This window comes from Nerophis lumbriciformis, linkage group LG09 (genome assembly GCF_033978685.3).
Source record: "Nerophis lumbriciformis linkage group LG09, RoL_Nlum_v2.1, whole genome shotgun sequence".
Taxonomy (NCBI): Eukaryota; Metazoa; Chordata; class Actinopteri; order Syngnathiformes; family Syngnathidae; genus Nerophis; species Nerophis lumbriciformis.
In genome coordinates, this window is record NC_084556.2 from 40,292,130 (window position 1) to 40,308,236 (window position 16,107).

The 16,107-nt window shown below is 39.5% G+C and overlaps 1 protein-coding gene across 1 annotated transcript in view; it reads left to right on the forward strand.

The window, feature by feature from the left end:
• Nucleotides 1-6,605, forward strand: part of LOC133608029 (sialate:O-sulfotransferase 1-like) — a 118,658-nt gene extending 112,053 nt beyond the window's left edge. The window contains exons 8-9 of the mRNA XM_061963163.2: nt 319-519; nt 5,915-6,605. Coding sequence (XP_061819147.1) covers nt 319-519; nt 5,915-6,267 — 554 coding nt within the window. The 3' untranslated portion in view covers nt 6,268-6,605. The remainder of the gene's footprint in view (nt 1-318; nt 520-5,914) is intronic.
• The last annotated feature ends 9,502 nt before the right edge of the window (nt 6,606-16,107 follow it).

Below are 16,107 nucleotides of genomic sequence, written 5' to 3' on the forward strand. Positions count from 1 at the left end.
GGTTGTTGTTTTCACAGTGCACATCTGTAAATAGAAAAATGATTCAGTTGTTTATTTTTAAAGATAAATATTGACGACTGATCCAAATTTCTTTTTACCGTAAGATCTATCGTTGATTTTACAATGTATTATTATAAACGGTTTACAGTCATATTCTGCCGACTGGGCTGCCGTTTTTTTTACTGTAGTTGTTTTTATAGGGCATTACTGTAAATGGACAAATGGTACCACTGCAGTGGAAAAACTGTCAGCTCCTGAATGTTTTTATGTGTTGCCTTGCAAGTGATTATTAAAAAGTATACTATTTACCGCTGCTAGGTTTCAAAGGAGAGAAGGACTTTTGGAGGAACGGCCGCAGCATTTGCGTGAAGACCCATGAGAGCGGTGAGAGAGAGATTGAGATGTACAACTCTGCCATCCTGCTGATCCGGAACCCTTATCGATCCCTTATGGCGGAATTCAACCGCAAATGCGCCGGACATTTAGGACATGCAACAGATGCTCAGTGGAAAAGCAAAGGTACTATATTTTACATACATAAAGTACATCCATTATAGAAGTGGCTCTGTTTCTGCTGGTTTACCGTCATTTAATGACAGCTGGTCTTCGTTTTATGACGTAATGTAATCCCGAGCGCGCTCCCTTGAATTAATAAAAAACATAATTTTGGTCCGTAAATAAGAGACAGGCTCAAGTACTAGTTGCAGAAAACATTATGTGCCTCAGGTGGAGGTACACCCAAGAAGGATAACATTATTTATTAGTTCACTTTTTACACATCATTATGTCTCTCAAGCATATGGCAGGCTCTACTAGTGGCAGTGCGCCAAAGAAAAGGAAACATGTCGCCATGGAAGTGAAAATGACAATCATAAAAATAGAGGAGAAACTCCCACTTTGATTGATTGAGACTTTTATTAGTAAGTTGCACAGTGAAGTACATATTCCGTACAATTGACCACTAAATGGTAACACCCGAATAAGTTTTTCACTTAAATTGATTCATGATACAGATATATGCTATCAGATATATACAATCATCGTAATACAGCCATCACACAAGATAATCATCAGGGTATGTACATTGAATTATTTACAATCCGAGGTGTGGAGGGGGGGTTGGGTTTGGTTGTTATCATCAGTCATCAACAATTGAGAACAGAGAAATGGATATTGAAACAGTGTAGGTCTGACTTGGTAGGATATGTACACTAATATTGGCCCACTAATATAGAGATGGATACCGATTTGCGTATAATCAAAGGGTACCATATTTCAATACCTTTGTTGCACATGACCTTATGTTCCTTGGCAGACTCCGCTCAAACACTCAGAGTCTAAACAGGTGTATTCATAGCAGACTGCCTCTTGGTAATGTTGTAATTTTACATGCTAACAAAGCAAGCATATATATGCTGATCATCAGTACACCCCCAATACTTGGAGGAGAACATGCAATTATCATTATTTAGCGATTATCAAGACTAAAATGGTTCTGCGGTGGCTGGAAAATAGCTGTGAGCTTGTCAAACATATATGGACTGTCAAAGTCAAAATATTAGACATATTATCTATTCAGCAATATCGTTTTATAATTTTATAGCTGGAGGGGCTGAATAAAACAAATTAAATTGATGTGTTTTGGTGTTCACTGGCGTTTTTTTTATTTCATTTATATGAAAAAAGCGTATTGCAATATGCAATTTTACTTGCATCTGGAACATTCCAGCGCACGCGCACTGTTCGTGCCAGCATCTCCCTGGGCGCACCTTCAGTGCGCTGAAAAAAGGGGTTCAATTATAGATGCACTGCTGGCCTGCTTTAAAAATGCCTATGAACAGTAGTACATATATATTTGCTGCATGTTTGAAAACATAGCAAAATACCACAGGTAGGAGCATGATTTCATGAATGTGCAGTAATTGAGTGTCTCCATGTAGAAAGCCGCATAGCACGCACGCAAATGTCTCAATTAGAGTGGTCTGCACCAGTTATCAATCGCAGTCTTAGTGGATCACAGGCAACAAATAAGAGACACAATTTTATAGTTTGCATACGCTGTTCAGCATATGGTATTTGGATCTTAGTAGATCAGACCCTAAGCATCATGTAGCAGTAGTGTTAAGTGATAAACAAGGAATAAAAACTATGAACATAGTTAAATCACTTACTGTACAACGTCTGCTCTCAATGGGATGCCAACTGATGGGATGTTTATATCTTCCAGCACGAAAACTTGTGTTCACTGTTTATATGATGAACTCATCAAAATCCTCACTCCTCAGGTAAAACACGCTGTGACAAAACAACCATCTTACGATCTCTTTAGGTCTAAATTGAATTTTACAGTTGACCAACTTTTAGATTTATGGCCACAACTTTATACTATACAAGTGACTTATAATTTTGCACAAACTTTCATCAACTCAGAGACGATGACGCAGCAGTTCAGTAGAGAGTTGCAGTAGCTACGTTACCTCCGTGATCGAGGCGCCGTGTACGTCAGCTATTAATGTAAGAATAGGCCCTTTTCCACCAAAAGTTCAGAAACTCTGGTCCCTGGAACTTTGGGTTACTGTAGAAGTGTGTGGTTTGTGTTTCCACTGCATTTCACAGTTCAGGGTAGTATATATAAATCAGGCTGATAGATAGATAGATAGTACTTTATTGATAATGTATGGAGTAGTGGTTTACTATATTTCTATACTGATACCATTTAAATAAACTGATTATATTAGGTCAGAGTTAATTTACTAAAGTCTAAGTCAATGAAATGCAAAGCAATAACATGCAAAATTATATGATTTAAAAATAAAGTGTACCGAATTGTTCATGAAAAGTCAGGCTTTTGTCCGCAATGTCCAAGAGTCAGAAAGTCGTCCTCTCAGTAAATTATGAATGTACGAGGTGTGGTCCATTTCAACTGTAAATAACAATACATAAAGAATAAATGTCAGTGTTTATCTCACGCCGACAACACGAACACATCGCAAGTGGAAAGTTCCTTTCGTTGTTCTTTTTCTTTGTTGTCCAGTTTGTTGTAATAGAAATACAGAAGAAATAAGAAATAAACAAGTCGTCCTCGCATAACTTTACTGCGCAATGGCGGTAATGTGTTTGAAAAATATGTTTTCAACCAATCAGTGTTTCACAGCAAAGCCCGTCCCGAATAGGTTCAGGGTCTTGAAAAAGTCCCACCTAGCTAGGAGGGACTCCGAAAGGTTCCTGAAGAACTAAATCTACCTGGTTAGTTTTTGTTGGAAACAAAGGAACTTTATTTGCCCTGGTAAGTGGGAAAAGTTCCTGTGGTAGAAAATGGCCTAATGTTGCTAATATGCAGATTACGGCATGGAAATGGAGTATTATTGGCGGCTTTTGGAAGTTTTTTTAAGGACTTCATAGGCGAATAGATTAATCACAATAGCTACATTGTTAGCTGTCTAGTACTAGTCATTTTTTAAGAATTTGGACTGCACGAATAAAAGAAAAACTTGTGTTCTTATCTCAAATACCGATTATAAAAGATAGGCAAAAGTTTTAGAAAAGTGCTGTTTCTTTGTAATGGCAAAGACTACTTCCTGACCACGGCAACACACATAGGACAAACAAAAACAACTGGACAGCACAGTTATTATTATCAGCTCACAGTTAAATGTTAACTTAAGAATGTTAATGTTAATATTTAATAAACTAACATTTATTACTCCATTAACACACTCAAATGTATAACAAATTGGTACTAGTATCGTTTCCCAGGTACTGGGAATCGGTACCATATTGGTTCAAAATTTAAATTTAGTCATGACGAGGGACAGGTATTGTCTACATTTTACCCCAGATTAGTACTAAACCGGTACTTCAAAAACAGTGCCGGTGCTTAAATCATACTTGCCAACCCTCCCGGATTTTCCGGAAGACTCCCGAAATTCAGCGCCTCTCCCAAAAACCTCCCGGGACAAATTTTCTACCGAAAATCTCCCGAAATTCAGGCGCCCCCTCCAGCTCCATGCGGACCTGAGTGACGTGTCGACAGCCTGTTTTCACGTCCGCTTTCACACTATATAAACAGCGTGCCTGCCCAATCACGTTATAACTGTAGAATAGTCGAGGGCGAGTTCTTGATTTCTTATGTGGGTTTATTGTTAGGCAGTTTCATTAACCTCCTCCCAGCGCGGCAACAACACACAACAGCAGTCACGTTTTCATCTACCATAAAGCAGTTTGTCTGCCGTAAACAGCAATGTTGTGACACTCTTAAACAGGACAATCCTGCCATCTACTGTACATGCATATGTGACAATAACATCTAGGGCTATTAGAGAGTGCAGTGCCCAACTGCGCACACAACAAGGAGACGAAGCAGTATGCATCATCAGAGAGGGTGTTCAGCATGGTTAGAAAAATAGTGACAGAGAATAGAACAAGGATGGACAATTCAACCCTTAACTCAACAATGAGTAGATGAGTGTTATGTGTGTGTATATGTGTAAATAAATGAACACTGAAATTCAAGTATTTCTCTTATTTATATATACAGTATATATATATATATATATATATATATATATATATATATATATATATATATAGCTAGAATTCACTGAAAGTCAAGTATTTCTTATATATATATATATATATATGAAATACTTGACTTGGTGAATTCTAGCTGTAAATATACTCCTCCCCTCGTAACGACGCCCCCAACCGCGCCCCCGCCCCACCCCCGACCACACCCCCACCTCCCGAAATCGGAGGTCTCAAGGTTGGCAAGTATGGCTTAAATGATGCTTCAACGGTGCCTCAACCGCTACTTAAAAAATGGAAAACATGCCGTTAAGTCAAAAAACAAAACCACACCTTTTTATCTGTAGGAAATTTATTGAAATACTTAAATTATAGAAATTAAATTATAAATAAGTAATACATTCAAATATAACAAAATCCACAACAAATTGTCATAATTATCACAGCAATACAGAACATAGAGAATTTGCAAAAAACTACTTGTGTAATGTTGGATGCTCAAAAAGCCAGGTGTTCCTGAATGCAACCTCGCTCGATGTAACTCTGTGTGCTTCTGTATGCACAATACATTACTGACAAGATTGTTACTTGTACAATATGACCATCAACACCTTGTTGTTGAGTCTGAGTCAATTGGCACCAAAATGACACACATATAGCTACTTACAGGCGGATTTAGATGAAACTTTCAGGACATGAGAAAGAAATATAAACAAGTGATTACATTTTGGGGCTGATCTGGATCAAAGTCTGGATTAAGGACTTTTTTTTACCAATGAGAGGTAGGTCCTGGCGGAGGTCCGTCCTCTCTAGTGTATTTCTTGGTATCAAATATTAGTGGTGCTAGAAAAAATCGATTCACATCTGGAAGGCGGGGTACACCCTGGACAAGTCCCCACCTGAATCATTTCAGAAATTCTAAGAATCGACTTTTAAAAAGGTGCTTACCCACTGACAGGTCAGTAGCCACTAGGAACTTGTGTTACCTGTTACCTGCTTTAACTGTGCATGTCTGATGCAAGGTCTGTCTAACACCTTCATCATGTCGAGAATCGATTATGAATTGTGAATTGTTGTATATTTTACATCCCAAAAGTAGTTATTATTAAATTAGCAACATTATCAAATACATAAAAATATTTACATCAAGAATAGAAGTCAACAAATGATTACACTTTGATGTTGTATTGTCTTTTGATAAAAACACACCTGCAGATAAAACAGTTAAAAACCCAATAACACTCAATTGGTGATGTCAGTGTTTGGCGCCTTCTAGTGGCCAGGTGGCTCTCAGCACCCACTTAGATCACTTATTGGAAAACACTTGTCCCACTCAATGTGAGAAGTAAAAAATCAATGATTGTCCTCAACTCTCCTCTCTCATTCTAAGAATGGCCAGAATTTGTGTCAAGCTACGCCCCCTGGTGGGCATCCCACGCACTCAGCTGGCTGAAGTTTGGACGCCATCTGCTGGTGGTGCATTACGAGGATCTGCAGAGAGAACTACTCCCTCAGCTGCGCCTCATCACAGCCTTCCTGAACGTCACCCCGACCGAGGAGCGGCTGATCTGTGCCCAGAACAATCAAGATGGTTACTTCAAGCGCCCGGGCAGCCAGCAGCCATCTTTTGATCCTTTCACCCCTCACATGAGGCAAACCATCGACACTTTCATTCGTACCGTGGACCAGGCTCTACAGAGCAGGAACTTTAGCAGACTTCCTGGACAATACCTCCCCAGATGATGTCTTGGGAAGTTCTTAAGGGAAAAGATTTTGGCGCTAACATGCAGTGCACACGGCGTGAGGAAAGCATCAGGGCTGGACTACTTTGGCATGAAGTGTGCCAGTAGGGTTAGGCTCATCAAGCAAAGTTCTGATTTAGGGCAGAAAAGTGTTTTGCTCTGCATGTTTTAAAGAATATTTTCTTTCAGTGTTAACAATCTTGTCATATTAACAGCCTGAAGCAGATAATACCGCTGATTAAAGCCTCAAAGTTACGACCAAATGCTGCACACGTAATGCAATTCATCGTTGTACTAAACTGAAAGACCACTTTTAACTGTAAATTCCTTACATTAAACATTTCCACATTGCATTGTAAGAAAAGTCTCAATGCTTTTTGTTGAGTGATTTCCTGTTTTTGGACCAGGTTTGACACTGAAGTGAGCAAGATGTGTGATAGTTTGGGTTTAAAGCAGAGGTTCTTAACCTTGTTTGAGGTACCGAACCCCATTAGTTTGATATGCGCATTCACCGAACCCTTCTTTAGTGAAAAATAAAATGTTTTTTTTTCAAATTCAAGACAAAGTTATATGTTTTTGGTAACACTTTAGTATGGGGAACATATTCTAAGTAACAAAGACTTAAAGGGGAACATTTTCACAATTTCAGAAGGGTTAAAACCATTAAAAATCAGTTCCCAGGGCTTATTTTATTTTTCGAAGTTTTTTTTTTAATTTTATCCATCACGCAATATATCCCTAAAAAAAAGCTTCAAAGTGCCTGATTTTAACCATCGTTATATACACCCGTCCATTTTCCTATGACGTCACACAGTGATGCCAATACAAACAAACATGGCGGATAGAACAGCAAGGTATAGCGACATTAGCTCGGATTCAGACTCGGATTTCAGCGGCTTAAGCGAAATTGAAGAAGAAACTGAAGCTATTGAGCCATATCGGTTTAAACCGTATGCAAGCGAAACCAACGAAAACGACACGACAGCCAGTGACACGGGAGAAAGCGAGGACGAATTCGGCGATCGCCTTCTAACCAACGATTGGTATGTGTTTGTTTTTAAGTGTTGTAATGTTTTTAAGCTAAATTATTGGTAAAAACAGTTTATGTATAATAATTTACGTAAAACCGCGAGTAATGAATAAAGTTTTCATCAATTAATATATTCTGTAGACATACCCTCATCCGCTCTCTTTTCCTGAAAGCTGATCCGTCCAGTTTTGGAGTTGATGTCAGCAGGCCAGGGAAGCTAGGGTCGATATTCTTCTCTTGATCATCTTCGGTGGCATAAGGGACGGTAGAAGCGGTGTGAGCCAAGACATCCAGGGGGTTTAGCTCGCTCGTCTGCGGGATCAAACTGCCGCCATTGCTTGCCGTGCTACCGAGGTCCTATGTCCCTGAATTGCTCACACACTCCGGCAGATTCAATGGGGGTCTGGCGACAGATTTCTTTGACTTTATCGTTGGAAATGCATCTGCTTTGAGTGTCGCAGGATATCCACACATTCTTGCCATCTCTGTCGTAGCATAGCTTTCGTCGGTAAAGTGTGCGGAACAAACGACTGACCATTTTCGTCGGCTTTCCCCACACCCTCGTATTTTGAACAAATGTCGTCCAATTTCTTGCCACTTTCGCATCTTTGGGCCACTGGTGCAACTTGAATCCGTCCCTGTTCGTGTTGTTACACCCTCCGACAACACACCGACGAGGCATGATGTCTCCAAGGTACGGAAAACAGTCGAAAAAACAGAAAATAACAGAGCTGATTTGATTCGGTGTTTGTAATGTGTTTGAGAAAATGGCGGATTGCTTCCCGATGTGACGTCACGTTGTGACGTCATCGCTCCGAGAGCGAATAATAGAAAGGCGTTTAATTTGCCAAAATTCACACATTTAGAGTTCGGAAATCGGTTAAAAAAATATATGGTCTTTTTTTCTGCAACATCAAGGTATATATTGACGCTTACATAGGTCTGGTGATAATGTTCCCCTTTAATTTAGAGTTATTTGTTTAGGGCCAGGGTTAGAGGGTTAGGGTTATAATAAGGCCATGCCGAATAAGGCATTAATAAGTACTTAATAATGACTAGTTAAGAGCCAATATGTTACTAATTTGCATGTTAATAGGCAACTAATTAATGGTGAGTATGTTCCCCATACTAAAGTGTTACCATGTTTTTTTTACTGGTGCACAAAATGAACCGTGCATGAACATCACCTTGTTCAAAGAACAAAACCAACACAGTGCATAAACTCACAACAAATTACACACCTGCAAATTAGTCTGACTTCTGCTGTTGCCGTATCCGTAATACGCCGATAGGGAGAAGTTTTTATTTACACGATGAGTCGGGTGTGTTTTGACCTCCGCCGAACCCCTGAGGCCGACTCACCGAACCCCTAGGGTTCGATCGAACCCAGGTTAAGAACCACTGGTTTGAAGGGTAGCGTATCAAATATATGAACAGTCCATTGTAGTTGTGTCCTGATACAACTTTTCCTTCATCAATCAATTAATCAAATATTATTTATCCATCCACCCTTCCATTTTCTACCGCTTATCCCTTTCGGGGTGGCGGGGGGTTATATAGCCTTTAATCAGAAGTGCCTCGAAGGTCTGCACAAACCACAATGGCATCAATGGTCTGAACACACATCCTGGGTGACCGGATGCCAAGTGGGTACAGTTTCTGCTATTTTTCCATTATAATGTGAGAGTCCAGTCTATTGGGGGCAAGCAGAGGATTGTAGGAAGTCTCCATCCAGGTCATAAAGGAGTGGTCCATACTTGGGCATGACTGAGTACAGTTAGCTTATCTTTGGGCATCTGATAACTTCTCCTTGTAGGAGGGGGGGTAAAAAAAAAAGAGAAGAGGAGCGGCAGGTCAACTTTTCTAAAGAGAGTCTATTTGAAAACTAGAGTATATAGATTTGTTTCATGGTGGGACTTAACTGCTTCTACTGAGTTTGCATCTCCAACTGTTGCTGGTAGGGCATTCCAGAGTATTGGAGCCCGGATAGAAAACGCTCTAGAGCTGCAGCTCTAGAAATCACTAATAAGACGGCCTTCTTGGAATGTAGGTTTTCCGGACGGAACGTAGGGTACAATACAATCAGAAAGATTAGATGGTGCTAAACCATTTAATATTTTGTACATAAGTAGTAAAACCTTAAAGCCACATCTTAAGTGCACAGGAAGCCAGTGCAGATGGGCCATTATAGGCGTAATATGATCAAACTTGCTTGTTCTTGTCAAAAGTCTAGCAGCCGCATTTTGTACCAACTGTAATCTTTTAATGCTGTACATTAAAATAATGCGTTAAAGTAACGCATGAATAATGATCTCAGCGGCGGTAGTGGAAAAAATGGGACGGATTTAAAGATATTACAGAGATGAAAGAAGGCTGTTTTAGTAACATAATGTGTGACTCAAACGAGAGTTGGGTCAAAAACAATACTCAGATTCTTCACCAAGTCGCTTTGTACGGTTTTGCTGTTATATTTTAAAGTGGTGTCCTTAAACAGGTGCTTGACTCTTGCAGACCGATAATCAACATTTTTGTTCTTGTTCTTAGCGTTAAGATGCAAATAGTTGCTGGATATCCATTGTTTCATTTCATTTAGATACGCCTCCAGGTGACTACAATCTGGTGTGTTGGTCAGCTTTAGGGGCATGTAGAGTTGGGTGTCATCAGCATAACAGTGAAAGGAAACACCGTATTTGTGTATGATGTCACCTCGCGGCAGCATATAATTACTAAAGAGAGTAGTACTGAACCCTGTGGGACTCCGCACGTTACCTTAACATACTCTGAGGTCACGTTATTATAGGAAACACAGTGCATCCTTTCATTGGGATAAGAGCTAAACCAAGAAAAAGCTAAGTCTGACATACCAACACTTGAGCAGCGCTGATGTCAAGTAGCAGCACAATGGATGACGCATCAGCATCCATACTTAACAACCAATCATTAGTCACTTTTGTGAGTGCCATCTTAGCAGAGTGATTTGCCCTGAAACCGGACTGAAAGGGTTCACAAAGATTCTTAGATGCTAAGTATTCATTGAGCTGTTGTGCAACAATTTTTTCAATTTTTTGAGCGAAACAGGAGGTGCGACACATGACTGTAGTTTAGCAGGATCTCAGAATCAAGGTTAGGCCTTTTTAAGCAAAGGATGAATAATCACTGTTTAAAATGCTATTGGAACAGTACCAGAGGAAAGTGATAGGTTAAGAATATTTATCACTGATGGTCCTAATGTTACAAACAGCTCCTTGACGAGTTTACCAGGAAACGGGTCAACTCGACATAATGTTTGTTTCGTCCGATTAACGAGTCACGAGGGTTCCTCTAATATTACTTCTTCAAACCGAGAGAGATTATTTTGGAAAGCATCTGCATTACACTTTACACTAACCCTAACCCCGAACCCATTTGTGGAACCCAGTTGGAGCTGGGACATGGTGTTTTTAATCTTCTTTCCAATGAGGTAAAATTTTTTTTCATAAAGAATTGCATAAAGTCATCAACCGAGTGGTTGGAGCTACTGGGAGAAGACCCTGGTCGGGTTAGCGATGCTACGGTGTTAAACAAAAATTTAACTGAACCGAATGTGACAGCATGTCATAATTAAGATGATCAGCCGGATAAAAAAAATACCAGAAGCAGTATCATTGGTCCAGAATCTTCATGGTCCAGAAGGACCGACCCAATTAAAAAGCAGTACTATAATATACCAATACTAGGTATACATCTCCAATGAACAGTTTGTGTAGTAGTTGATGTGATTACCTCGCAGAGTTGTGGCTAAATTGGGGCTGGAAGTTTTTCAAATCTGTGTCCTGGTTCTTGCCAGTTGGTAGGTCTGCTAGCAATAGCATCCTTGGCTCCCTCATCGCCCGCTTGAGTGTATTCATCTCGTCACAACAGGTGAGTGCTCAGATTTGTCGTGCTGCCACTACGTTATCACTGCTTTCCAAATGTTAAAAATTGCCATACTTTAATCCAAAGGACCGTTCTTTTGATTTGTTTTTTTAATCCAAACATTAACTGCACTTTAGATATAATATTCGGGGGCGCATTGTTTGTAAACTATTTTGGTGCCAAGTTGCTCTGTCGTCAGTCGAAAACAAGAACGGTACTCTCGTATTATGTCATCATAGAAATCTTGCAAGATTAGAGCGGCCATATTTTGTATCAGCTCGACAATCAACCGATTTGTGACTTTCCAACCGGACATCGACCAATCCATACTGTATATAGATCGATCCAGTGGCTCACCAAACTATGTATTTGTGATGTGACACAAGTAGGGGATTTTATTTTTTTATGTTTCATTGCCATGCATGTCTTAGAGTGTTTTTATTGTTGTGGATTTTAATTGCATGTTTTTATTGCTGTGGAATTTGATTGTATTTTTTGCATGTTTTTACACTTTGTGGACTTTGATTGTATTTTAATTGCATGTTTTTATTCCTTGTGGACTTTGCTGGTATTTTAAGACGTTGCCCCTTTTAGCTTGTTGCCCCTGACAACCAGAGTGCCCAATCGAACGGCACCTGAAATCAGACGCACCTGTGGAGCATTAGCACTGCACACATTTAAAAGGGAAGCATTCGACAGGCTTTGAAAAGAGCGACCGGTGTCGTGCTGGTTAATGCACCCCCGGCGTAGAATGCACCCCCTGACGGGAGTGTTGTATCAACTAAAGCCCACACATAAAGTTTCCACGTGCAAGATTGAATTTATTTGAAAATGTTATTTAATAAGAAGCCAAAAGTACAAAAACAATAATGTTCGTGTTGGAGGAGTTGGAGTCCGTGACATACATGGCGGACAATAACTGATAGTCTGCTTTGCCAGTCCAAAAGCATTCATCGTTTTCCGAAGCTTTCCTTCGATGGCCAGGTATTACAAAGCACACGCTACCTTTTTTGTATCAGATCCACTGGAGCCTGCATTCTCGTTGTCTTTCCTTCGACAAATGGATGAAATTTTTCGGTAAGTAGAATCACAGCTGACCTGGACATTCGAAAGTTATCTTGCCGTCTGAGAAGTGTTGTATCCGAAATAGCTGCAATCGCTTTCTCTTAAGGTATTCATGTGTGATTTCCACAAGAGTCTGTACAGACGGAAGGAGAAACACGGGCATGTCTGAATGACTCGCCTCCATATTTCCAGTGGTTAGCTCCGAGTTACGAAACTGCTTTATTATGAAGCTGGCTGTGGCGCGTTCTTTCTGACGTCACTTCCTGTGTGGGGCGCGGTCTTTCTGGTGTCACTTCCTCTCCGAACTCAGTTTGTAAACGATAGATGAGTCCACACAAAGCTAAGAGCCGGAGTCTCAAGAAATAAACGGCACACTTACCCGTGTAAAAATGTATCCAAGGAGGGGAACCTTAAACAACAGTTTAGTGTGGCTGAAACGGGGCTTAGGCTAAATACTTATTCGTTTAAGGAGTTATCCGGCTTAATGTATAGACAGGGTCTTAGATTAAAGTAAACGTGCATTGTGTCGTTAGGCAAGACACTTCACCCTTGCTCCTGATGGGTCGTGGTTAGGGCCTTGCATGACAGCTCCCTCCATCAGTGTGTGAATGTGTGTATGAATGGGTGAATGTGGAAATAGTGTCAAAGCGCTTTGAGTTTACCTTGAAGGGAGAAAAGCGTTATCCAAATATAATCCACAGCTCTCTCTTGTCCTGTGTGAACGGCCAATTATCATATTTTTCCGCTCATTCCGAAGTTGCACAGTCCATCTTTGCAAACTTATTTTCCTCTGGTCCATAAGCAAAACGTCCATTAAAAGAAAACTGATGATTCTGAATGATTAGTTCCAGTGTAGTCAAATATGTTGATGTTGTCTATCATCACTTCACAGGAAGGAAATACCGTATCGAGTCAATGACAGCTGCAGTGGCTCCTTCTGGACACATGGCCCCTTAGTGTTTTGGAAGAGAATTGCAAGTCTGCCACCACCCCCACGGAGGAACTATAAATCAAATAAGGTGTCGTCGGGGGGACGCAAGAGTGCATTCCAGTATAATCCAGCCTTTTCTCACAGATGCTTCATCATTTCAAGCTGAACTTCATTTCAAAAACACTGACAGGCCTCTGAATTAGTTATCTGTCATGATGAAGACTGACATATTGCACATCTGACTTACTTTTCATGCAAGATGTCAGCAGCGCCAGTCGTGAGATGCGTCCATGTTAGACTCATCGTGTCGTTATCAATACATCAACACAGCTGGGGGATTGATTCTATAATGTAGATTATGACTCTTATGATTCAATTTGATTCTGACACTTGGGATGATGACTTGACTCCCAATTTTTTATTTTTTTTTCCATTCAAACCAATATCAGCGCCTCCAGGAATTGGCGATGACGCGATCGAGCCAATTTACGTGATTTTAAACTAGTTTCTGCAAACTATGCGTGGCCTTGCAACTTTTTTCCAATGCTCGCAACTTGATCCGCACATTTTCGCCAATCAAATTTGTGAAGTGAAGTGAAGTATATTTATATAGTGCTTTTCTCTAGTGACTCAAAGCGCTTTTACATAGTAAAACCCAATATCTAAGTCTTGCCCAAAGACACAACGGCAGTGACTAGGATGGCGGAAATGGGGATTGAACCTGGAACCCTCAAGTTGCTGGCACGGCCACTCTACCAACCGAGCTATACTGCCCGTCTCTGAGCGATTGTTTTTTTCTTGTGGAGACGAAGCGGGCACAACAACATGTAACAAAATACCAACTCTTTATTGATCAAACAACACAAATGTCGTCTTCCTGTGCTGCTCAGATATACTATACTAAAAATGTACAAAAGACTGTCTCATTAGTGCCCTTTTTCCTTCTTTTTCTCTTAACTTTATTTGTTGATGTTGTGCTTGATCACGACACCGAGGGGCGGAAGCATTATCAAACAACTACGTTGTGGTCAAACACCGACTTTGTTTTTGCTTTTTAATTGACAGTTTTCGTCCATAAAGTAGTGAGTAGACAAGTTGGCACTATTATTTGTTTAAGGTTCAGAGCTGTTTATTTTCCTTTTTGGGCATTATTTGAGGAGTTTAGTCTCTGTTTAGCATCTGATTGACAAGCTAAATGCTTTTATCTGGATAACAATACTTGTTGGCATTGTATTTTGATTCACTCTGGTTTTGTGACTCAGTTTCTTTATTATGTTGTTTGAATAATAACTTATGCGTAGTCATTATTGGGATGTTTAATTTATGATGTACATTTCCCTATATTGCTAACAACTAGCTCATTACCAACCTAAGGAGACCAGTGCTTATATATTCCTTACACAGCGATTACTTTTAGTTGTGATAATTATAATACGTATCATTATTTGTATTTGTATAAGTGTATTATTTATGTAGAAAACCACACTACACACACCAATTAATAGACATTATAAAACAAATTAAAACTGATCTGAACCTATAGGTAAGTAGTTAGTTTATTTAAGGATTTTCATAATATAACTTAGTTAGAATTGCGATGTTTTAAATGTTCTTTACCCTGCACTTATCTGCACTATCCAATTGTAGTCTTGGTCAGACATCGTGAAGTGATTGCTAGCTAGTATTTAAACCAGTCCTTATTACAATAATTCATAGATATGTGTTGCTTTTATGATGAAATATTGACTTTTCTACCGATTAACTTAATTCTCAGAGATAAACAGCGTCACTTTGTGGCCAAGTCTGGTATCACAAGTCAGGGTCAAAGCTGAGTAGTCGGTAAACAAATTAACCCATATATTTTTTGATTCACTCTTTTATTGAAAAGGGTTTAAAAGTGTCAAGTATTTTAGATCGCTGTGCTTTAACATATTTTTTTTCCACATAATTTAAATATCAGTATGAGCTGCCAAGAGGAAACTATACATTCAAAAAAGAACAGCAGTGTTCCACAACCTTCCAGCAGTGGTGGGTAGAGTAGCCAGAAATGGTACTGAAGTAAGAGTACTGTTACTTTAGAGATTTATTACTCAAGTAAAAGTAAGGAGTAGTCACCCAAATATTTACTTGAGTAAAAGTAAAAAGTATGTTGTGAAAAAACTACTCAAGTACTGAGTAACTGATGAGTAACGGCAACAAATAATGCACAAAAACATAAAAATAGCAATGAGCAAATTCAGAGCCAGGAATATCTCTTAAGCAACTAAAACTTAGACTTAGACTTAGACTTAGACTTCCTTTTTATTGTCATTCAAATTTGAACTTTACAGTACAGATAAGAACGAAATGTCGTTGGATTAGCTCATGGTAGTGCCGGATAAAAGAGCAATAAGGTGCAGATATAAATAAATAAATAGGTTACTGTACAGATAAATATATTGCACTTTTTCATATGCATCCGCGTTTATGGATGTACTGTATGTTATATTGTCTTTTTTATTCCAGTGAGTTAATCCATTTTGGGCAGAGTTGAGGGGATAATTATGATGCATTCAAGAGCAAACAATAATATATATTAAATAATAATACATTAACATAAAGAAAATGAAGGCAAATTGAGCCACAATAACTTAACAGCACCATAGGCTCAGTAGGCAGAGATTACAAAGGAAAATAACAAGTTAGCCTTTACGCAAACCATAAACTGATAGGTGTGGGCTGCACCTGGGAACACACTGATTGGTGTTTCTATGCATGTGCGTGTGTGTGTGTGTGTGTGTGTGTGTGTGTGTGTGTGTGTGTGTGTGTGTGTGTGTGTGTGTGTGTGTGTGTGTGTGTGTGTGTGTGTGTGTGTGTGTGTGTGTGTGTGAGTGTGTGTCTATGAGGCTGCAGTGCGTTAATAAATGTCGACCACACGATGC